Source organism: Brachyhypopomus gauderio, chromosome 5 (genome assembly GCF_052324685.1).
Source record: "Brachyhypopomus gauderio isolate BG-103 chromosome 5, BGAUD_0.2, whole genome shotgun sequence".
NCBI classification, from domain to species: domain Eukaryota; kingdom Metazoa; phylum Chordata; class Actinopteri; order Gymnotiformes; family Hypopomidae; genus Brachyhypopomus; species Brachyhypopomus gauderio.
Genome location: NC_135215.1, coordinates 35,182,299 through 35,206,987, shown reverse-complemented (window position 1 = coordinate 35,206,987; position 24,689 = coordinate 35,182,299). Strand labels below are relative to the sequence as shown.

The window sequence follows — 24,689 nt, the reverse complement described above, 5'->3', positions numbered from 1 at the left end:
CTATCTTCAGTTTCCTGTCAAAGATTTTCAAGGCCATTCTGTGTAGAAAAGGCCTTTTTGTTTTGATTTTGACGGACTTCCTCTAATGAGAACAAAACCCAGAGCACAATAAGTGAAACTACACATTAATCTCAACCTTTGTGCTATATGCAATTTATTGAGCGATCACGACACTAGTGTGGAACATGAGATTACATTGTGTATCAGTCTGTGGGAACATTCAAACTGATTACATTGTGTCTACATGGTTTTGTATAAGGGAAGATGTGTGCAGTGGCTTTCACTGATGAACCATTGCAAACTTAAAACACCATCTTAAATATTAAAATACAGCAAAATCAAAATCTGGACTGGATCATTGTGAAGCAGGCTCGCTATATATGGTGTCCAAAAAAACCCCTTATATAATATAAAACATACTGAGAGACAAAAGAAAGTATACAGAAATAGTTCTCCATCCAATTTGTATTACAGCACTGATCACAAGCACACTGACCTATATCGAAGAAACTTCAGATACAACAAAGCATGATTATCCTATAATTCATGTGGTCATCTGAGAGACCAGCTCTCCAAGAGAAAATTCACAGTTTGAGATTATTAGTCAATTTAAAAACATTTTTTGCTTTGTCGGGAACCATACATCAGTAAACACAGATGGGAATGTGAAACAAGCTAACATGCATAGACAACTGTGAGTACTGGTGAGTTTCTGATGTAAATAGTACAAAAAGGGGGGGGAAATAATCAAACGAAGCTACTTGAAAATGCTGTGAGTGATGAAAATACATGAGAGTTATTGTATTACAAATACAAGTACATCTGCTGAAATGAGGATATTAAAATGGCAGAGTGAAACTCTAGAACTATGAAATGTGCAATAAACTGAAAAAAGTACAAAGTCCCTCATTAAAATGGGCCCTTCACGTCAAACTGCACTCTGGATTTTACTGAAGTATATAAAAATAACAGAAGTCGAAACTTCTAATAAATGGAACATTGACCACTGGCACACTTTAAGGTTAGATTACTATAAAAGTGAGATAATACTGTTTACAGCTGATGAAAGTACATTAACCAGGTAAACTAACTTTTTATTCTGCAAATAATGTACCAAAATGAAGGAAAGCTATTACTATTTATACAATTATATAAAATACAGCTACACGGGGAACAAACCCACATCAATTGACCTAGTCTGGAATTCAAGGCCACAGTTGGTAATAAGTCGTGAAATACAGCTTGCCTGGCTGTCAAACTGACAACATGCATGACACAGACAGCACTAGATTTATGGCAAAACCCTGACAACTCTGAAATCACACAGTTCCAAATCCAGCTGATTGCCAACAATGGAAAACCATTCAAGCAGAAGATAAGTGGTTTGCTCTGACAGACTGAATGATCTGCATTATACAACAATAGTTTTTCAGCAGCTAAGTGTCATCTCATGACTGAAAAGGAATTTTTAACTGCGCCTCTGCAGACACTTATGAAGGAATGAATTCACTACTGCTCAATTTACAATAAAAGGTAATGTCATAAAATAGTACATCTGTAATTTAAAGTGATTTAAGTGCCTCAGAACACAATGAAAACAGAATTAGGAGTACCAAGAATATGGAATTTCGAAGAGCTCAAACCAGAAATTACATATATTTCAAAAGACAGAAATTCATTCGCAATGCTAAATAAACATTGCATAAACTAGTAAACAAGTGATAGTAAACACGCTCTGATTTACACAAGAGTCTTCTGTGTAATGTTCTGATAGGTGAAATACAATGATTGACCAATGCTGTTGTAGCACTATGCGTAGCATTACATGAAATGATCCTGAACCTTCATTCTGCTCAGAAGCACCTGCTACTGTACACATGTAACATATACCATTACACTGGACTCTAATACTGATATGTGAGACCAATGAAAATACAGAATATGAAATCATTATTCACAACTCAAAGAAATAAAAGGATTCAAAGTTGCTGAAAAGCTCAAAATGGCTACTTGATGTTCTTTGGGCCTTACTTGCAGTAACGACTGATCTTTGAACCAGTCACTCCGAAGACAGTGAGCTGGGTACAGCATGGTGTATGACCGAAGGAAACAAATATAAAACACAAGACAAAAACATATAGGAATGCATGAGTGTTCTATTGGCTTCTCAGTTCTATGGTCTGAGCTCTGATTGGTGGGGACTCAGTTGTCTTCCTCGTCATCACTGATGACGGCGCGCCCCTCTTGGCTGGTCTCCCGCTCCCGTAGGAACGTCTGTCTAATGGCCTCCAGCTCTGTGAGCTCCAGACGAACCTTCTCCAGGTGAAACGTGCGTCGATTCTGGATTTGCCGCATGGGGAAAGGGTTCATGTCCACAAAGGCCATATTCATCAGCTTCCTGTAGGAGACAGATACAGAGGAATTGTACTTCAAGGTTTCTACATCCGGGGAGTACTGACATCCAAGTACTGAACTGAAGATGAGAATCTTATTGTGATACCTGATAAGGCACCAGGTCAATAATTCATTACATTACGGATTAAAAAGCTAATAATAATAAAAATGTTACCTTGCATCCAGGATTGTACGTGTGAAATATCGGAGATACTTAAAAATACCCATGGCGTCCTGCAACTTCAAAAACTCCTCCTCTTTGCACTTGAAGAGCGCAAGTGCAAAACGAAATATGATCTGCAGAAGAAAATAAATGAAGTCATAAAACTGTATTCCGAGATCTCGATGAAGTGTTCTCCTGAGACAAGAGAAACTTGTTTTTAAACCAAAGCAAGCTCTCTTTAAACAAGAGGAGGATGAACGGTGTTCTTTCACTGAAAAGACTTTTGACTAAGGACATGTAGAAGATCACGTTTCACCCGTCATCAGTTTACCGGCCGCTGTGTTTGTTCTAGGTGAACAGCTGATCCACAGTCATTATGTGGTCAAGAACTAATACCCCACAATGCATTAGGTGCACTCAGTGTCAAGCCTTAAGATTGTGGCCAATGCTTTTATGTGGCTCTGTACTGTGGTGCCACATGGCAGGACTGAAACAATAGCGAAGAAGTGAAACTACAGACCGTTTTAGGTGAACAAAAGAGATTGGAAAGTGGGTTGCTTGGTGGTTTTTGGCTGGCTATGGCACTGCACTGAAGCACCTGTCCTGCTACAGTCCTGCTAGTCCTGCTACAGTCCTGCTGAACTGACTCACCTTTACTGACCATGTGCCTGAACTACACTGGGGCATTCTAAAGAGTGCAGAAATCTCAACTGTTTAGATTTAACTTTTGCCTTGGAGCAGGTCAATGAGCGATACCACTAATGCAAATGTGCCCCACTGACCAACTCAGTCAGCCAGTCGCAACCCTCACATAAGAGTGTCCACATAAACATGCCCTAACAGCAGATTACGATGATTATCACTCACACAGATTCAAATGATTAATGATCAAATTATCCTTTATGCCTCATCAAATGCCTCAGCACGGCTAAATCTAAATTACGAAAGACTCACACTGAGATTTTCAATCTCACCTTGGGTCCTTCGTAGAGAAATGCATCCCATATCTTGAAGAGGATATCGCTGACCACGCTGTCTACAAACACCACCAGGAACCAGTTAAAGGTGATGAGGGAGAAGTCCACCTTATACTGCTCAAAATGGGCATGAAGACGGGGTAGTTTCTCATTCATCAGGTCCTTAAAGACACGCTGATCCACCTGCAGACACACACACACACACACACACACACACACACACACACACACACACACACACACACACACACACACCACTGTGAACTTTATACCACAGCTCAGAGCAATCTACCTACAGGGGTCTTGAGGGGAAACATGGGGTGGGGTTGGCCATCCCTCTCTTTCCCCAGTGGTATAGAAAGTGTTGAGAGTGAAACGTATGATAAGATCCACCCACAAGCACACCCAGTAAAGAAAAGCTAAACAGGCTAGGCAGGAATGCACTGCCGTAGGGCTGGCCTTCTCTGAACGGGTCTGGGGAGAACACAAACCTGGGGGGTCAGAGGGGCCATGCATCTCAAATGTTCTTTTCATCCATTATATCTGCAACTCAGTTTCACCCCAAGGACCACTCTCACACAAATCACTCCTACATGGCCATGTATGAGGGGTCTTACTCTGTGTAACAAAAGGGGTAAAATTAATGGGGTCTCAAGCACTGAGTCATAACACATCTTCAGAAAACCCGCAATGAGCTAACAACATGAGCCATTTCATGCTTTTCTAAGAAAAGCGGCCATAGGGACCAATGAACCTGACCCTCCCTTTACACTATAAACTCTTTCATTGTAAATCACATAATTCAAACACCAAGAAAAAAAAAGCCTCCCTGTGCTGTAACAAATTGACCTGGACATTTAGACCCACCTCTCTTACAAGAACACAAGATCTCCTCAAGTGCTTTGTTGATGGCGTGATTCTATGAGTGGATGGAGGGGGAGTGAGTCCTCCCACAGTGTGCGTGCCGGCTAGCTTCAGTCTGAGTCTGCCTGTAGCTGTGACAGCTCTGGGTCTCACTGGACCCTCCACTCCCAACAGCTGCTGGGTATTAGCTTTGCTGAGGCCCGGCAGTGGCTGTGTGGTTGCCTGTGGTTCCAGCCCAACGTTGAGATGCAGCTCTCGGTAACACAGCCTGAGGGAAACCCTCAACACTACAAGATCCACTGTCACTGTTACTAACGCAAGTTCCCTCTTTTGTAAGTCCATAGATACACGGATGTATGAGAGGGAGCCCAAGTATAACAGAAGAGAACATTGCATGTCACACACTATAAAGTGGGCAAACTGCAAAAATTTGTCTGAGCTTAAAAAAATAGACCAGCTGACTCACACAGTGAGACCAATATATAAAAACAATGTTATCTAAACAGATATGTCTAAACATTTTTGTGCATAAAACTGCAAATCAGAAATAAAATTAATATATGTGTAACTATATCTTTAATTTTACCTAAAGGCTGTTATAATGCTTCACAGAGACAGTGAGTTCAGGCATAACAAGTGTAGACTACAACACTGCTTCACTCTGGCTGTCACCACTGCTGAAGAACTAGATTTTCCAGAGGGGGCCACCAACCCACGCAGGTCATTATCCCACCTACGCAGAAGTACTTCACTTTGGCCTGTACAGAAATCAAACATGACTCCCTCTCACTGACTTCTGCAGCTGTTTAATATTCAACCATTATGTTTCGTCATATCATTGTAACACAACCTGAAGGTCTTATACAGGGGCATTTATAAATAACATTATTAGACCATAAAACTAACAAGTTGGAAGTCCAGTTACACCATAATGTTGTACGGACAGAGCAGCCGTGTGAAAGAACTACTCAAAGACACATACCCTGTTTGTAAACACTGATTTATGTTGATCTATTTATTTATTTTTTTTCTCCTCTACTTTTGTTATTTATTTGCTTTCCTTTCTTTTCACTTTTTCAACTTTAAATTCATGTTCAAGTTCATCATAATTAGAATTGTTCATATTTTTCAATGAGTTATTCATGTTGAATGATAACACTGCTTTGGCAATACTGTAACTGAATATGGTCATGCCAATAAAGCTTATTGAAATTGAAATTGACTGTTCTTTGAGATTTGAACCGAGCTCAATGTACTCATTCGCTATAAATAAACAGCCTGGTCCATCAGAAACACAAACAATAACTGCCTAATGGTGATTTGATGAAATGAAAGTGTTATGAATAGAAGTCCTGTCACAAGTAGCACTGGGTGAAAAGCAGCAGCTCTCTCCTCATCCACTGGTAGTGCTCATCCTCTGCTTTAACTATCAAACACCTTGAGGATTCTCCATGTTAAAACAGAATCAAGTGTGTTACTTCAAAGTGCCTTATTAGAACTGTGCAATAGCACTGCAGCCCTGCAGTAAGATAAGGTGACCACATCCAGCCTACGAATGCTGTGTTAATTCGTCATCGTGCTGCTTATGTTGTGACACACTCACAAAATGCACCACAGACTTGCTGAGGAAACTCTGAGGAGAAATCACATGTACAAAGCATTTATGTACTCATAAACTACAGCATACAAACCTCTTGTTCTTAAAAAAAAAAACTAAGAAAATGGGGTTAGTGGGACTCTGATATGGCAAAACTTCCTTTAGCAAACCATCAGCACTGGGTACAGGTGACAGCATGTCTCAAGGTACCCAAGCCAAGACTCCAGGAGACGACACTGAAGAAGTAAAATGACTGATATCAGTGATCTGTCTCTTCCATCTCACTAGCTGCCACTGCTAAACCACAAGTAAAAAAAGCACAAGTATTTTTCTCTCATGAAACACACAGAAGGAACTTTTATGCAGATAACCTGCTTAAAACACATTGCCTTAAGCCTTAAACACAGCGCAAACAGAATGAATGAAAACAAGATCTCAAGGGGAGTTTATTAATAGCAAAAGGTCTCATGCAGCACACGAGCAGGCCTTCAGAAAGACTCTGCATGTCATGTCTGCAGTTTGCTTTTAGGAGTTGTGTAACAACCCCCCCACCCCCAAAACTTTGCTTAAATGTGATTCATGACAAGTAGCCCCAACTCACATGCACAAGCAACAAATTGGAAGACTTGCTCAAGGCAGAGTGCCTGGCTGTGCATTACTACATCACACACCCCCTATTTATAATTCTTATTCTTCATTCAGTCTGAGCTTTTCCATTTGTGAGCCTTACATTTTCTCATTCTCTCTGTCTGATGTCTGTCTCTTGCTCTCTCTGTAATGCTGCTGCCTGATTGCCACAGATGGTTCTGTGAAACCATAGAAATGTGCTGTTTCCTCTTTAACTTGTATTTGTGTACAATCATGTTTCCACCACAAAGATAGCTGACCCCCCATTACACTTAGGGATTCAATAATACGCCAGGCAAACATTACTGGCAACTACACGTTCTGCCCTTGAATGGAAATGCAAGCGTGTCTGCTTTACTGTAGGTGTTGATCTGAAATCACATTGACAATGCTGTAATGATTAACGGTGCATGGTTTATCTCACAAATGTTAACATTTTAAGATTTGACTCTAAACTCTAGAAGTTACCATCACAGTCTAGTGTGTTATCACCCCTACATGAGCCTGGGTGTGTCAAACACTCCATGTAAACGAGGGAGGGAAAACAGGAGACCTAACCAGTCGGGCAGATGGTGGTGGCGCTTTAAATGATCAAAATAACAACAAACAACCACCAGCTTAGCTTCTGTGTTTTATGCTAACAGCCTATCTTTTAGAACAGAAGTTATTCTGATGTGTTGTTAATGATTCAAATGTAGATAAATTGACTTTGGACAGAATCGGTGTATTCCAGCTTAGCTCCACCCCATGCAGCCGTCATGCCCAGGTCAGGAGGACAGGACACCCACCTGGGTGGTAATATACACCTTTCCTGGAAGCTAACAAGCAATTGAACACTATAACCTCTCTTCCCTTGTGGATAGATTTATAACTTCCTTCTGCTGAAAGAGTGGTAGGAATTGTGTTTTTACAGTTGATATTCGTTAGTTCAGTTGAGTTTAGTGGTGATAGTTGTGCTTTGTGATGGAGTGTGCTTTGAAAAAGAGAGAAAAGTCACTGAGGAGTGAGGTCAACTGCCAAGTCAAGAGAACAAGAAAACACCTGCAGTGAGTTTTTCCCGACTGCAGTGAGTCTTTGACCTTATCATGAATAACCGGATATGAGAACTCACGTATTAATGTTCAGATCTCTTTTGAATTTTCATGTCACAGTTACACTACAATTTAGGATGATGACCACTAAAAGAAAACAACCAAGCAGACATTTGCTTGTTGTTGAGCAGAGACTACAAACTAGATGGTGCCAAACGTCTCGTGCTCTTCCAACGATGACTCCTCACAGCCGCTCCCTTCTCAAACATCACAGAAAGACTTGGAGTGCTCTCTTAGGAACCATCATTAAACCATACGATAAAGGTTCATGAGGACTTGTGCTTCGCCTGCTGGGTTGTTGTAGATGCCTGCAATTCCATAGTCATTTCTCCTGTTACTCACCTTCCAAGCTCCTCCCCAGCTTCATAAAAATCTTCCACTTTCTGTTGCTTGAACACAGCCATGCCCAGTGTCCTCATCGATGACAGCGCAGTCTTGGTAAGAGTTCAGCACAAACACATCTAGGGGTCTGGCTGGTATTCCTTCAGGGTAGCATAGACAATCCCAGAGATGCTGTGAAAAAACATGTATTTATGTCTGGGGGGTGTTTTCATGCGCTTCAGAAACAGGGCTGTGAAGTTCAACTCATCCAGCCTACGCATGTCTCAGCACGCCACACGCATTCCATCACATCTGGGAGACAAAACCTCCACTGGGCTCTTATGTAGGGATGCCTCTGTCTTTCTTAATACTGTATGTTAGAAAGCTCAGTTAGTTTGAACGGTTTCCTGTTCTGAACAATTATGGTTGACACGTTTTTTTGAAGTATGATGACAGAGCCAGTGTTTCTGAATATTATGCATCACGAAACAGAACAGAACAAAGTCACGCAACTCAGTGACAGCAGCAGGAGAAACGGTGTCTCCAGGACTTTTTAATACATGAAACAATTACAGCTTCAAAACGTCAAACCGAGATCATGCATACGTCCCCTTCACTTAACTTCCTAAGACCCTTAATAGACCCGTCGCTGTGTCGTTATTTTACGTGTGCAGACACAAACACGTACATGCGTAACAGTATAAGTCTTTACCTTTCAGGCAGTAAGTAGCATATGAAATAATTAACGTGACATGACGTTTACGCAATTAACAAAACACCAACTAATGCTTCTGTCGGAACGCATCACTAGTGGAAACGATATGGATGTAACTTAAGTCAGAAAACTTATGGACGTAATTTATGCTACGGATTCTCAATCTTAAAACAAATGACTTACCTTATTTGCTCAAGTAAGAATACGTTGTAAGTGTAAGTATATTGGTGCGCAACTGGAGGCGGCTGCTGGCAGCACATTTATAGGGTCTATATTACTGATCGCTCTGCACACTGAAGCACTGATGACTTATTCAGCACGAGCGCGTCTTCACCCCCCGGACACGCGCACGCGCCACCTGTTGATCATGTTCAAGATTTTGTGTTGCAAGACGCCGGTACAAGTCATATCAATACTATTTAGGTCAGGTTATAGTTAAAGACTAATATTTAATAACGGCCGTGGAATTCGTGATTTGAAGTATAATTTAGAATGAACGTTTGAGACATAAGCAGTCTCCACAAGTTAGCAGGATATTGATTCATATATACAGGCCACCTTCAGACCAAATTGGCAAATCACATTAAAATAACTTTTATTATTTAAGTGCCTATCTGTTTTAAACACAGCAAGCAACACTGCCACCTGCTGGAGAAACAAGGGCACACGCGAGTCCCCTATAAAAACCATACTGAAATATTTTCTTAAATAGCTAGCTTTTCTCTCACCAATTTAAACTCAGAACGATGACACATAATACAAGCGCTGTCCAAATGGGTAGCACAGATTTAGTGAAGAAAAAACAACAGGAAGGAAGTAAAGGTGAGTCTCTATTGTCCAGCATCCTATCTTCAGTTTCCTGTCAAAGATTTTCAAGGCCATTCTGTGTAGAAAAGGCCTTTTTGTTTTGATTTTGACGGACTTCCTCTAATGAGAACAAAACCCAGAGCACAATAAGTGAAACTACACATTAATCTCAACCTTTGTGCTATATGCAATTTATTGAGCGATCACGACACTAGTGTGGAACATGAGATTACATTGTGTATCAGTCTGTGGGAACATTCAAACTGATTACATTGTGTCTACATGGTTTTGTATAAGGGAAGATGTGTGCAGTGGCTTTCACTGATGAACCATTGCAAACTTAAAACACCATCTTAAATATTAAAATACAGCAAAATCAAAATCTGGACTGGATCATTGTGAAGCAGGCTCGCTATATATGGTGTCCAAAAAAACCCCTTATATAATATAAAACATACTGAGAGACAAAAGAAAGTATACAGAAATAGTTCTCCATCCAATTTGTATTACAGCACTGATCACAAGCACACTGACCTATATCGAAGAAACTTCAGATACAACAAAGCATGATTATCCTATAATTCATGTGGTCATCTGAGAGACCAGCTCTCCAAGAGAAAATTCACAGTTTGAGATTATTAGTCAATTTAAAAACATTTTTTGCTTTGTCGGGAACCATACATCAGTAAACACAGATGGGAATGTGAAACAAGCTAACATGCATAGACAACTGTGAGTACTGGTGAGTTTCTGATGTAAATAGTACAAAAAGGGGGGGGAAATAATCAAACGAAGCTACTTGAAAATGCTGTGAGTGATGAAAATACATGAGAGTTATTGTATTACAAATACAAGTACATCTGCTGAAATGAGGATATTAAAATGGCAGAGTGAAACTCTAGAACTATGAAATGTGCAATAAACTGAAAAAAGTACAAAGTCCCTCATTAAAATGGGCCCTTCACGTCAAACTGCACTCTGGATTTTACTGAAGTATATAAAAATAACAGAAGTCGAAACTTCTAATAAATGGAACATTGACCACTGGCACACTTTAAGGTTAGATTACTATAAAAGTGAGATAATACTGTTTACAGCTGATGAAAGTACATTAACCAGGTAAACTAACTTTTTATTCTGCAAATAATGTACCAAAATGAAGGAAAGCTATTACTATTTATACAATTATATAAAATACAGCTACACGGGGAACAAACCCACATCAATTGACCTAGTCTGGAATTCAAGGCCACAGTTGGTAATAAGTCGTGAAATACAGCTTGCCTGGCTGTCAAACTGACAACATGCATGACACAGACAGCACTAGATTTATGGCAAAACCCTGACAACTCTGAAATCACACAGTTCCAAATCCAGCTGATTGCCAACAATGGAAAACCATTCAAGCAGAAGATAAGTGGTTTGCTCTGACAGACTGAATGATCTGCATTATACAACAATAGTTTTTCAGCAGCTAAGTGTCATCTCATGACTGAAAAGGAATTTTTAACTGCGCCTCTGCAGACACTTATGAAGGAATGAATTCACTACTGCTCAATTTACAATAAAAGGTAATGTCATAAAATAGTACATCTGTAATTTAAAGTGATTTAAGTGCCTCAGAACACAATGAAAACAGAATTAGGAGTACCAAGAATATGGAATTTCGAAGAGCTCAAACCAGAAATTACATATATTTCAAAAGACAGAAATTCATTCGCAATGCTAAATAAACATTGCATAAACTAGTAAACAAGTGATAGTAAACACGCTCTGATTTACACAAGAGTCTTCTGTGTAATGTTCTGATAGGTGAAATACAATGATTGACCAATGCTGTTGTAGCACTATGCGTAGCATTACATGAAATGATCCTGAACCTTCATTCTGCTCAGAAGCACCTGCTACTGTACACATGTAACATATACCATTACACTGGACTCTAATACTGATATGTGAGACCAATGAAAATACAGAATATGAAATCATTATTCACAACTCAAAGAAATAAAAGGATTCAAAGTTGCTGAAAAGCTCAAAATGGCTACTTGATGTTCTTTGGGCCTTACTTGCAGTAACGACTGATCTTTGAACCAGTCACTCCGAAGACAGTGAGCTGGGTACAGCATGGTGTATGACCGAAGGAAACAAATATAAAACACAAGACAAAAACATATAGGAATGCATGAGTGTTCTATTGGCTTCTCAGTTCTATGGTCTGAGCTCTGATTGGTGGGGACTCAGTTGTCTTCCTCGTCATCACTGATGACGGCGCGCCCCTCTTGGCTGGTCTCCCGCTCCCGTAGGAACGTCTGTCTAATGGCCTCCAGCTCTGTGAGCTCCAGACGAACCTTCTCCAGGTGAAACGTGCGTCGATTCTGGATTTGCCGCATGGGGAAAGGGTTCATGTCCACAAAGGCCATATTCATCAGCTTCCTGTAGGAGACAGATACAGAGGAATTGTACTTCAAGGTTTCTACATCCGGGGAGTACTGACATCCAAGTACTGAACTGAAGATGAGAATCTTATTGTGATACCTGATAAGGCACCAGGTCAATAATTCATTACATTACGGATTAAAAAGCTAATAATAATAAAAATGTTACCTTGCATCCAGGATTGTACGTGTGAAATATCGGAGATACTTAAAAATACCCATGGCGTCCTGCAACTTCAAAAACTCCTCCTCTTTGCACTTGAAGAGCGCAAGTGCAAAACGAAATATGATCTGCAGAAGAAAATAAATGAAGTCATAAAACTGTATTCCGAGATCTCGATGAAGTGTTCTCCTGAGACAAGAGAAACTTGTTTTTAAACCAAAGCAAGCTCTCTTTAAACAAGAGGAGGATGAACGGTGTTCTTTCACTGAAAAGACTTTTGACTAAGGACATGTAGAAGATCACGTTTCACCCGTCATCAGTTTACCGGCCGCTGTGTTTGTTCTAGGTGAACAGCTGATCCACAGTCATTATGTGGTCAAGAACTAATACCCCACAATGCATTAGGTGCACTCAGTGTCAAGCCTTAAGATTGTGGCCAATGCTTTTATGTGGCTCTGTACTGTGGTGCCACATGGCAGGACTGAAACAATAGCGAAGAAGTGAAACTACAGACCGTTTTAGGTGAACAAAAGAGATTGGAAAGTGGGTTGCTTGGTGGTTTTTGGCTGGCTATGGCACTGCACTGAAGCACCTGTCCTGCTACAGTCCTGCTAGTCCTGCTACAGTCCTGCTGAACTGACTCACCTTTACTGACCATGTGCCTGAACTACACTGGGGCATTCTAAAGAGTGCAGAAATCTCAACTGTTTAGATTTAACTTTTGCCTTGGAGCAGGTCAATGAGCGATACCACTAATGCAAATGTGCCCCACTGACCAACTCAGTCAGCCAGTCGCAACCCTCACATAAGAGTGTCCACATAAACATGCCCTAACAGCAGATTACGATGATTATCACTCACACAGATTCAAATGATTAATGATCAAATTATCCTTTATGCCTCATCAAATGCCTCAGCACGGCTAAATCTAAATTACGAAAGACTCACACTGAGATTTTCAATCTCACCTTGGGTCCTTCGTAGAGAAATGCATCCCATATCTTGAAGAGGATATCGCTGACCACGCTGTCTACAAACACCACCAGGAACCAGTTAAAGGTGATGAGGGAGAAGTCCACCTTATACTGCTCAAAATGGGCATGAAGACGGGGTAGTTTCTCATTCATCAGGTCCTTAAAGACACGCTGATCCACCTGCAGACACACACACACACACACACACACACACACACACACACACACACACACACACACACACACACACACACCCTTCCTCACTTCCTCAAACCCAATACAGACGTGTTACAGCACAACAGTAAAGCTTCAGAGTGCTTTATTATTATTGTAGTAATAAATACATTACAATAATTAATGTGCAACAGTGGCTAGTTGCTTCCTATTGATCCCACATTCAAGTATACTGGTAAACTGGTAAACTGGTATACTGGTAAACTTCAGCTCTTGCTGCTTACGTTGTCCATCTACACTCACCGACTTCATTAAATATTTGTTATTCAGTATTAATCACAGCCTTATTAATCAGAGATGAAATAACACTCATTATACAGGTCACTGTTGCCTTTATTGTGTTATGGCTTGATTTTTAAGTTTTTTAAAACTTAATTAACAATTGTTTAATAATCTTCTTTTTTTTTTTTTTAAACCATTCATAAATCCGTTATAAGGGTAGTTTAACTGTGATTGTTAATACAGCATGTGTGAAGAGGTTTGGGTTAGTGCCAAGACCAGGACTAGGAGTCAATTAAGTACAGTTACACATGATTCAGCACCTTGCTCAATACTGCCTCTGCACCACTGTTCTGATACCCCGGCACCCATGTTAGAACAGCACAACTGAGTCCCCATGAATGAGGGACAACATTCTGTAAGTGGACACAACTACTAGTGAATCACACTCAGTCACATGCTGAAAACACTCACTCCATGTGGCCAATGTTACAATCCTGGCAACAGACCTGGGAAGTACATCAGGGACTTTGACCCTTCCCCTAGTGGAAACAGGAAAAAAACCGTGGAGGAAGCTTTAAATAGTACCTGCGAGCCCAGCAGTGTTTTGGTGTAATAATCGCGTGGCATGAACACTTCCACGATGGTAATCAGACACCAGAAGGCCTCTTCCTGCTCCAGATACAGAAGAGCTATGGCCGCAAGCCTAAAACGAGAAGAAATGTGAAGAGATTCCTGCAATGAGGGATTTATTACCCAACGCTACCTGAAACAGTCCAGCTGTGATCGGCTACTGCAGTCTTAGCAGCCTTAGTTGAGTTTCAGCAAAGCCAAATAAGTGAACACGCCAATAAACAAAAAGCAGATAAGTCTCATTCACAGTGAAGTTCTTCACAGTGGTGGAGCTCTGTCGGAGCCCAGTTACCTGTTGAGGCCCTGGCAGTAGCCAATGTCGGGGTTCCTCCAGGAGAACGCCAGCAGAACGTTCCGGAGCTTTTGGACGCCCTCGGCTGACGGGGAGGCGTAGTGCTTGTTGTTGGGCAGCGTGCGCAGCAGGTCCAGCTCGATCTGCTTGGACGCCGGGTTGGGCTTCTCCCTCGCCAAGCACAGCAGGTTCTCGTAGTAGTCGGCCGGCTGGCACTCGCGGATCTTCTTCACGTGGAGGTTCACGCACCAGCTCCAGATCTTGGAGCGGTGCACGTGAGGAACGCCGCTGCGGATAAGGGCCTTCAGCTCCGGGGAGCGGACGAGCTCTCTGTTCACGGTGCTAGCCAGGAAGTTCTCCCACTTCACGCCCACGGACACCTCCTGGTCCGTGAGGGACAGAGAGCGCAGCTCCAGAGCTCGGACTTTGGCCACCAGCTTCTCTTCCTCATCCTCTTCCTCCGGGACAGTTTTGAAGCCATAAATATCATATTCACTGAGAAGAAGAATAGAGAGCTTCAAAACCAGCACTGACCTGCACATCTTATTCATTAAAAAACACTGAACCCAGGAAAACAGACACATTCATATTGTTCTAAAATAATGTAATGCACTGCTATCATACTCAAAACACAACACATGTGCATCCCGGCATCCTCCCTCTCTCCAGTGTTCTCAACTCAATACAGGCAACACACAGGCGTCACTCATTTTGCAAGTGAACATTTATTAAATTACAGCTCCTTTTGCAGTTAAAGGGGTGAGCGTGTTAGAGGGGGAAGAAAACATGATCTGACTGGGTTTTGGCCTCGCTCTTCACTCGTGTGGAGCAGGAGGGGTTGTCCTACCTGACCGGGTGGGGTTTGAGAACAGCGTGCTCCTGGTGGTCGCAACTCTCCACCTGCAGGGCGTCCTCCAGCAGCCTGGATATGACCTCTCGGGCCGGGCCCTGGTCGGACGTGGAGCACACTGGGGTCTTGACCTCCTGTAGCAGGACCAGGTACTTACTCTCCACCTGGCACAACTTGGCTTCCAGAGCAATGTACTGGGGCGAGAGAGAGAGAGAGAGAGAGAGAGAGAGAGAGAGAGAGAGAGGCGTGAGAAAACATACGAACCGGCGAAGGAACGAGGGAGGAGTTACAGTTCTTCCTCCTAAACGTCTGTTTTGTGCCCTCCGTTCCTCCGTTCCTCCGTTCCTCACCTTTGCCTCCAGGGCCTTCTCTCTGTTCTCAGCATTCCTCCGTAAGACGGTTAATTCAAGGATTTCTTTGTTCAGGAAATTATTTTGGGATTTGTAGCCTTGAAGGCTGTCCTGGAATACCACAAGGACACGTATTTAAAAATGTGCCACTGAGCAAAGTTAACACTTGCCTGCACACACACGTCTGTACAACACACACTGCAGAATGGTAGGTGCTGTTTATCCATCAATCAATCAGGCAATCAATAAAACTTTAATTATCCCCACAGGACAATTCCACGGCAAGCACATAAAACACACACTAAAATGTATAAAAGACAATAACGTTAGTCTCACATCTCCCCAACGACTTTCACACAGTCCACTGTTTGTTTTCTTAAACTACTGTTTAAATATACACACATTCAGCAGTGTGACAGTGCTGGGTGTAATATGAGAACAACCCTGCACACATGTTGGTGTCGTTACCCTCAGACTGTGCAGCTCCTCCCTCTCTCTCGCCAGGGGGGAGCTGCACTCTGCCGTTTCTCCACCTCCATCCTGGTCTTGCTGCGACAGCTTCATGATGACCTGGTCTTTGGCCTGGATGGTCTCCATCAGCATGCCCAGCTGATCGTTGATGTCGCCCACCTTCACCTTGAGGGCCTTGAGCTCCAGACGCAGGCTCTCCTTCTCCAGGGCCAGACGCTCCATGTGAACACAGAGCTGGTGTATCTGAGCGTCTCGCTCGGCCAGGGCCGCCTCCGACCCGCCGGGGCCCGCCAGCAGGTGCCGCTCGCACTGCGCGCTCCGTAGCGTCTGCTGGAGGAGACGCACCAGCTCCTAGCGGAGATGCAAGCACAGCTACGTCACACGCCGACCCTCCAGGACGGACATAAACACTGTACAGGTTCCTCTGTGCTTTCTCATCAGGGTCTTAAAGGGCCAAAGTTCACGAGAACACAGTTCATTTAGTTAGGGAACTGCTGGCCCCTTCACTTAAGGCGTCCTGACCGGCGTCTTTGTAAAAATGGGACGATAAAAGGAAGAAGAAGAAATGCATGTTTTCCTAGTCAGCGTGTTGGACTGTGGGAACTTAAGACTTAGATTAGACTCTGCCTGATCGAACACACCAGTCTAGAATCCAACGGACATTATACACATCACGATGGTCTGAAGAAAACGTCGGGTCATTTTCCAGTAGAGGGAGCTACTTGGAAAATGTCAGAGCAAAGCTGCAAGTGTTCAAGTCCAATTTAATATTTGATTTATGCGAGTTAATTTTGGAAAACAAAAGTGAAATAAAAGTATTTTGTGAATATATTTTATCCTACGAGTGACATAAAAACCCTGGCTGAGGCGTGTTTGTTTTCCTAGCTCGACTGCCATCAGCAGTGACTTGCAAGGTTTTTTACTGAGTATGTAGCCAAACTGAAGTTATGCACAGATTCCCTTCCAACCAATATATCTCTCCTCTTACTGTTTGTATTTGAGGCTCTGGACTAGACAGACAGATACGTGTAATACATAATGTATAGACTCTATATGAACACCCAGCACAAACAAATAACATCCACTTAAATCAGTACATCAGTTAATAACAGTGAACAAGTAAAATCCATTTCAGGAATTTCCATTAATGGACAATTTCAAACTAATTTCCATCCAAATTCCTAATGCTTCATGTCCCAGTGTTTGGAATCAGGCAAATGTATGTAAATCAAGCCTGTTAGGGTCAGGTTAGTCTGTCTGAGCCACTCATGGTTATTTTAAAGCAGAGGTAGAAAAGCATCTTTAGAGTTAAACAGCAGACTATCTGCTTAGAAACACCTGTAAGTAGTGCAACAGAAGAGTAAATGAATCCACACTACCCGTCCTGTGGGTCACTAGACACCCGCTAAGCACCTCTGCTGAAACCTGAGAATGAAGAAACACAGCAGTGGCTGGAGACTGACCCCCCCCCATACATACATTTACTGGGATTCCCCCATCTACGTGCAATAGCGAAACAAAAGAGGAAGTGTCTGAAAAGTGTGTCTTAACCGCAGTACTGACATTACTTTAGCACGGAACTGCTCTCAGTAAAGGTGTCAGAACCTCAGCAGTGCAGTCCATGGGTCAGACACACACCCTCTCCTACTGGGTAGCTGACGGTACCAGTCAGGCACTAAAGACTACAACAGAAGCAGCCAAGAATCAGAAACAGCAGCGTCTTGGTCACTACAACCACTGCTGGGTACACACTGGTTTTATTGTCATCACACAGGAAAGGGCTGGATAAGGAACAGACATTGTGTTGCAGCACAGTTAAGAACATGTCAACACACAACTCCAAATACGTCAGGACCTAAGCACCTGTCAGACACGTCACACAACCCTCACCCCGCCCCCTGCACCTTCTGACTGGTGAGTTCCTCCTGGAGGCGTGTCTCCTCCTGTCGGAGGTGGGTCTGCTCCTCCTGCATACGGCTGAGCTCCTCCTGCTGGGTCACCAGGCGTAGCTGCAACTCCGAGGGCTCCACGGGCGACACCTCCACGCTCCGGCTCGACTTGATCGAGCGCTTGACGCGGGACGAGCTCCGGAAGTCGAACGTGAACGCCGAGCCAATGGAATCTGGGCAAAGTGACGGGGACAGTGGGCAGGACATTTGGACACATCCTGGCATTTCTACAAGGCTACAGTCATTGTACGGGTTCTTATTCCCCGGTAGTGGAAAGAGAGGATGACAGAAATGACGGCTGTCTCACGTCTGTGGAAGTTGGAGGGGCTTTCGCGGCGTTGGCTCTCGGCTGCCGGTTTGTCCGGCGTGTCCTTGGTGGGGGGGTCCACCATCTCCCACTCCTCGTTGCTGGCTGTGTAAAACACACTACGTCTGCTCTCACCGCCCCGCCCTGGCCGCAAGTGAGACATGCTGTTCCTGATGGGGGGGAGTGAGCAGAGAGCAACGAGAGGAGGTGAGACGGGTGAGCATTCGGAGAGACTTCAACGAGCACTTCAGTCGCCTTGACAAGGGAAGTTACAGCTCACACTGATACAAGCTGACATGTATAATGGGTGTGAAGATGGGTGTGAATAATGGAGGATGAAGTAGAAAGAAATGAACCAAATTAAAACTCAAATGCAAAAGACAAAAACACAAAAAAAGAAAATATAATATAAATTAAAAATATGAAAGCGAACAGACACTGTCCAATCACGTCTTAGCTCAGGGCTAAGAAGAACCTTTCTATAAGGGGGTGGCTGTGCATTTAAGCATGTGAACGTCTGAGGACTCATAACTGATGTCACTAAGGGACCTGGCAGGCTGTTCCAACCATAGACAGGCTTGGAACGCAAAAACCTGCCACGACCGACTGACCTACAGCAGCAGAGAGACAGGCCTCACAGAGACAGGCCTCACAGAGACAAGTCAGAGCAGCAGCAGACAGACAGGTCTGAGCAGGGCTCTGCAGAGGGGGGTTATGACAGAAGAATGAGTTTAGGAACCAGTGGTCAGTTAGTCTTTGCTGCTGGAGGATGCAATCCAGGGATGGAGAGACATGTACAGTAGTGGATTTGCCCTCACCAGTCTCTTACAGTCACTGGTTCAGCACGTGGCTAACCCACCCAGCCCACGCCGTCATACCCCACAAGCAACATGCACCAGAATTTTGGAGACTAGCCATTTTGCTCAGTGTCCTAAATTTGCCAGAAGCAACAAGCATAAAAATGACCAAGACATTGAAAAGTACAAACTCACACAGAGCAGTGCTGGTAGGCAACTGTGAGCAGAGATTGGGCCGCCACGTTTACATCTAGGCTGTCTGATGACATTAGAACTAAAACTCTAACTAGTGGCTCTACTACTGCAAGCATGACTTTACTATGAATAGTAAGAGCAGGAAAGAAAGCTTAGATTCGTATTCACGGAGTTCAAGGCGAGTCTGTGTGCCAGGGGCAAAAAAGCAGCCCGGCGAGATCAGAAAAACAATGAATTTCAGTGGTCTGGCCTTGTGCGGATTTGAACAGATCCATGACTGGCTGGACACACTAAAGCAATGAAAATACACAAGTGTCCTTGCGTTGAAAAAGAGGAGATATGGTTAGGGGAAGGTTGTGCTCCTCATAACATGCCAACAGACAATGGTGCAGCAGGGTACCTGCTGGGACGAGGGCATCGTTTGGACCCGACCATAAAGAGCAGGTTCTGTGTGCATGCGTGATTCGCTCTGCTCGTCTCCACTCTGCTGGGTCTGCGTGTTCTGACCAGCACTTCACACGGTCTGCCTGAGCAGGGCGTGACCGACAGGTCAGCACAAGCTGGTTACATTCTCTATAAGCACACTGAAACCACAGCTGCGTTTCTCCAGCTTGGTTGTCATGGCCTGCTAAAAAAAAAAACGCTTACCCATCGCTCAGCGTGGACCCTCACCTCAGCGTGGCCCCTCACCTCAGCGTGGCACCTCACCTCAGCGTGGACCCTCACCTCAGCGTGGGCCCTCACCTCAGCGTGGGCCCTCACCTCAGCGTGGGCCCTCACCTCAGCGTGGGCCCTCACCTCAGCGTGGCCCCTCACCTCAGCGTGGCCCCTCACCTCAGCGTGGACCCTCACCTCAGCGTGGGCCCTCACCTCAGCGTGGGCCCTCACCTCAGCGTGGGCCCTCACCTCAGCGTGGACCCTCACCTCAGCGTGGACCCTCACCTCAGCGTGGCCCCTCACCTCAGCGTGGCCCCTCACCTCAGCGTGGCCCCTCACCTCAGCGTGGCCTCTTACCTCAGCGTGGCCCCTCACCTCAGCGTGGGCCCTCAGCGTGGGCCCTCACCTCAGCGTGGACCCTCACCTCAGCGTGGACCCTCACCTCAGCGTGGACCCTCACCTCAGCGTGGCCCCTCACCTCAGCGTGGCCCCTCACCTCAGCGTGGCCCCTCACCTCAGCGTGGCCCCTCACCTCAGCGTGGCCTCTTACCTCAGCTCCGTGCCCCAGAGTCTAAGGGAGAAGTTGAGGGCGGTGGGGTTTCTTGCAGACTGGGCTCCGACCAAGCCGTTGGCGTCTGCCTCCACGGCGAAATCGCTGCGCACGCTCTCCATGCTTTCGTTGGGCTGCTCGAGGATCGGACCTTCTGGAGAGCAGACGAACAGAGTCACTGACACGCGCTCATGTCCAGAGCTCATCACAAGCCTGTGTTCTGCATTAAAGGAGCAGGCCTCCTGACTAACACTGACACGAGTCAGCATCACTTATAGAGCCGCAAACACTGGGGGGGGGCGTTTTTGCCCCGAGGTGTGAGGTAAATATACAGTGGTAAACAGAATTTACACTAGTTAGATCCTCCTCAACAATGTAAACAGCACCACGGTCTAACCAACGTCAACAGTAGCTTTAACAATGCTGACATAAGTAACTGACAAACTTTAAACTTTGAGGTCTGTCACGTAGGAACAGTAGCACGCTAGCCATAACTGCTACTCACCTAAAGAGTGGCAGAGCAGTCTTTTCTTAATGTGCCTGGTTTTTAGGTACATTTAGGTAAGTTTAGTTTTTCAGTTGTTAGGCTTAGTGCCCTGTAAAGGAACTAAAAATATATGAGTCAACTGCCACTTCACAATTTCAGCACGTTTTGGTGGAATTGATGTGTTTAACACATTTCACACTGTACACACATGTGAACCACCCGGCTTCAGTACCCAGTAGCCTGAAAATTTACTACCGACATCTGACTAAAAAGCAAAAACTAAACTCTAAAGATGGAGGATGATTCCATCATGATAAGCTCTCATGTTAGTATTTACACAAGATTGTACAAGAACACAAAAAGTTACGTAAAAAGAACAAAAAAAATTACGTAACTTTTTCATGACACTGGTGTGGCTAAGGTGTTTCTTGGTCCAAGCAAACTTGCTAATGGGTTAAATATTAAGCTGCTTTATCCAAGAACAAATGTATTTTAGGTGATCTCCATACGATATCACATCCTAACTGGACGCAGGGAACCTCCCTCTGCTCCAACAGCGTGCTAGGAACTCCTTAAGAAGAGATGAATCAGTCCCAGAACGCCCCGCCACAGAGAGGTGTCACGTCTGCTTACAGTCCTGTCAAACGCTCTGCTGAAGCCCTTACCCACGTCCTTGGCCACCAGTCCCGTGTGAGGGTGGTGCGGGACGGCCGAGCAGCTGTCCCGGTTGCCAGATCTTCGCGTGTTGCTGAACTCCCATCGCTTCTGTTGCAGTTGTTGAAGCCAGTACTGCATCACCTGCCTGTTCGGGGCCTGCAAAAGTCACACACATGCACGTACACGCACGCACAAGCACACACGCACGCACGCACGCAGAATCACACGAGCCATTCCAAAACGTCCCTCAGAGAACTGTCATTTCACAGGCCTGAGCCTTCACCAGAGATTCAGAAGTTAGCTTCAGTTCACAAGGCAGATATCATTCGTGTTCTGGTTTGGGTTTGTGTACTTCCTCTAAATGTTTTGTGGAATGAGGCTTTATTCTTAGAAAGAAACAGACCATAGAGCCGTGAAGTGCACAGACACAGATGTTATACGATACAACACAGGTAGGAGAATTAAGTGTCTGTCTGAGTGTCTCCTTTAGAGGAAGACGGTTAGGTGTGTGTGTGATCATGCTCTTTGAGTATGATCATGTTAGTTTCAGTACCAGTTCCACATTGGCCAGTGTCTAGGTGGTATCTGGTGTAATGAAACAACAAAGTACCTTTTTGTGCCTTTAGCACATGATTTGCTTGATGCTAAAAAAAAAAAAAAAAAAAAAAAGCTCAAACAAAACCATCCATTTGATAAATTCAAACCCGCCTCATTAGAACCTCAACAAAAGGCTACAATATCAAACCGTGTTACACATGCACCTTAATTTCAGTGTAGGTAAGTGACGTATACAATGAAACGGTGGTTCTGAAGGCAGGATAAGCATGTTGGCAGACCTAGGCCTCTGAGGGTTGTTAAAATCACACACCTCAGCTGCACTAATACATAGCGTAGCTGTAATGATAAAATTTATGACCACTGGCATGATGTACCCAAATACATTTAATGTAACATATAGTGTAGAAATGTCTCTCATATGCTCAAAACAATAATGTGAAGACATTTCAGCACCAGAAAGAACGTTTATATACATTTACATAACTAAAGAATAACTTTAGTAATGGTCAGATACACCAGCTTTGCGTCCCACTCTTGGAGTAGTGTACTGTACAGCTCTGTAATTCTATGTTCAAACATACTTAATGTAAAGTGAAATTACAAGCCCACTAACTGAATATGGCATGGTGAACCAGGAAAACACACTCAACTCCAACGCCAAGACAGAGACCTGTTCCAAATTCAAGAACTTTCTACATGCCCGTGCGGCAAAGCAAAGCTTTCAGATTTCAACATTTTCATTGCAACATTTTAAGGAGAGCCCATGTTAACAGAAGATTCCCACAACAAAATCTGTGATAATAATCGTTTCGGTGTCGTTGAACTTAAGCCATATATCAGCGTAACGGTGCACTGGTGCGTGTACATGCACAGTGAGGAACACGAGAATTGAAGCCATATATCAGCGTAACGGTGCACTGGTGTGTGTACATGCACAGTGAGGAACAGGATAATTGAAGCTTAGTTTTGCCTACTATCTACTATTTAGGTTAAGCCAGTAATGTGAACGTATACGACAAAAACTTCTGACTAGCCTATATATATATTTATGTAAAAAACTATATATATATATATATATATATATATATATATATATATATATATATATATATATATATATATTTAACTGCCAGGATAAATCAATGTTGATGCATGTAAATTGCGTGTCCATCTAATGCTACTTTTAAGATATTCCAGCACAGAAATGCAGTTAGTGAGTTACATTAGTGATTTTAGTCAGTGAGTTAAGTCAGTGAGTTAAGTCAGTGAGTTAAGTCAGTGATTTTAGTTAGTGAGTCAAGTCAGTGATTTTAGTTAGTGAGTCAAGTCAGTGATTTTAGTTAGTGAGTCAAGTCAGTGATTTTAGTTAGTGAGTCAAGTCAGTGATTTTAGTTAGTGAGTCAAGTCAGTGATTTTAGTTAGTGAGTCAAGTCAGTGATTTTAGTTAGTGAGTCAAGTCAGTGATTTTAGTTAGTGAGTCAAGTCAGTGATTTTAGTTAGTGAGTCAAGTCAGTGATTTTAGTTAGTGAGTCAAGTCAGTGATTTTAGTTAGTGAGTCAAGTCAGTGATTTGTTAGTGAGTTAAGTCAGTGAGTTAAGTCTGTGAGTTAAGTCTGTGAGTTAAGTCAGTGAGTTAAGTCAGTGATTTTAGGTAGTGAGTCAAGTCAGTGAGTCAAGTCAGTGATTTTAGGTAGTGAGTTAAGTCTGTGATTTTAGGTAGTAAGTTAGTGAGTTAAGTCAGTGAGTTAAGTCAGTGATTTTAGGTAGTGAGTTAAGTCAGTGAGTTAAGTCAGTGATTTTAGGTAGTGAGTCAAGTTAGTGAGTCAAGTTAGTGAGTCAAGTTAGTGAGTTAAGTTAGCTAGTTAGCAAGGCTACACGTCTGCAGTACCTTGAGTAAAAACTCCTTCCCGGTGGTGCGGATCTCAAACTGCCCCTCTTCCCCCTCCAGGTCGTAGGTGAAGGACGCGTCCGCCACCTCGACGTGCCCGAGGGGAAGCGCGTCCTGCGGGGTCTTGAAGTAGTACAGGTGACACGTCCGTGGGTCGTAGACGAACCAGCGGGGTCGGAACCCCCGCAGCGGCCCTTTCCCCTCCAGCTTGTTCAGGTAGCCGCACAGTTTGGGCGGCGTCGCCTCGTCGCTCTCGCCCACGGACCTGCCCGCTAAACCCGCCGGGCTCCCGGGCGGGCTGCAGGTGCTGTCATCCTCTCCGTGCATCTTTCTTCTAACTTCGCCTCGGCGCGCACACACACGCCTCTGTTTTCATCCACATGACTTGGCGTCCATTCCTGCGGGGTCGCAAGCGCTCACGGGAAATGTAGTCCGGTGTTACGGTCAATTCAGTCCGCCCCATCT

At 43.9% G+C, this 24,689-nt stretch overlaps 2 protein-coding genes across 5 annotated transcripts; both read right to left on the bottom strand.

Moving 5' to 3' along the window:
- Positions 1–131: 131 nt before the first annotated feature.
- LOC143515307 (TBC1 domain family member 2B-like) lies at positions 132–9,092 on the bottom strand. 2 transcript variants are annotated; one of them, XM_077007503.1, is made up of 5 exons: positions 8,933–9,092; positions 8,056–8,226; positions 3,532–3,717; positions 2,570–2,691; positions 132–2,398 (listed from the first exon to the last, which is right to left on the bottom strand). In XM_077007503.1, the coding sequence occupies exons 3-5, from the start codon at positions 3,688–3,690 to the stop codon at positions 2,203–2,205; spliced, it is 477 nt and encodes a 158-aa protein (XP_076863618.1). In that variant the 5' UTR covers positions 3,691–3,717; positions 8,056–8,226; positions 8,933–9,092; the 3' UTR covers positions 132–2,202. The 2 variants fall into 2 exon arrangements, with proteins under 2 accessions (XP_076863618.1, XP_076863617.1); XM_077007502.1 differs by lacking the exons at positions 8,056–8,226; positions 8,933–9,092 and adding an exon at positions 4,026–4,061.
- Positions 9,093–9,725: 633 nt separating this feature from the next.
- On the bottom strand, positions 9,726–24,656 carry tbc1d2b (TBC1 domain family, member 2B). 3 transcript variants are annotated; one of them, XM_077007499.1, is made up of 14 exons: positions 24,225–24,316; positions 22,390–22,423; positions 21,788–21,935; positions 20,636–20,789; positions 18,437–18,606; positions 18,085–18,302; positions 16,178–16,531; positions 15,710–15,820; positions 15,357–15,553; positions 14,510–15,004; positions 14,173–14,290; positions 13,126–13,311; positions 12,164–12,285; positions 9,726–11,992 (listed from the first exon to the last, which is right to left on the bottom strand). In XM_077007499.1, exons 3-14 carry the CDS (start codon positions 21,915–21,917, stop codon positions 11,797–11,799), a joined length of 2,451 nt encoding a protein of 816 aa, XP_076863614.1. In that variant the 5' UTR covers positions 21,918–21,935; positions 22,390–22,423; positions 24,225–24,316; the 3' UTR covers positions 9,726–11,796. The 3 variants fall into 3 exon arrangements, with proteins under 3 accessions (XP_076863614.1, XP_076863612.1, XP_076863613.1); XM_077007497.1 differs by lacking the exon at positions 22,390–22,423 and having other exon boundaries at positions 24,225–24,656; XM_077007498.1 differs by lacking the exon at positions 22,390–22,423 and having other exon boundaries at positions 20,636–20,786; positions 24,225–24,656.
- Between the last annotated feature and the right edge of the window lie 33 nt (positions 24,657–24,689).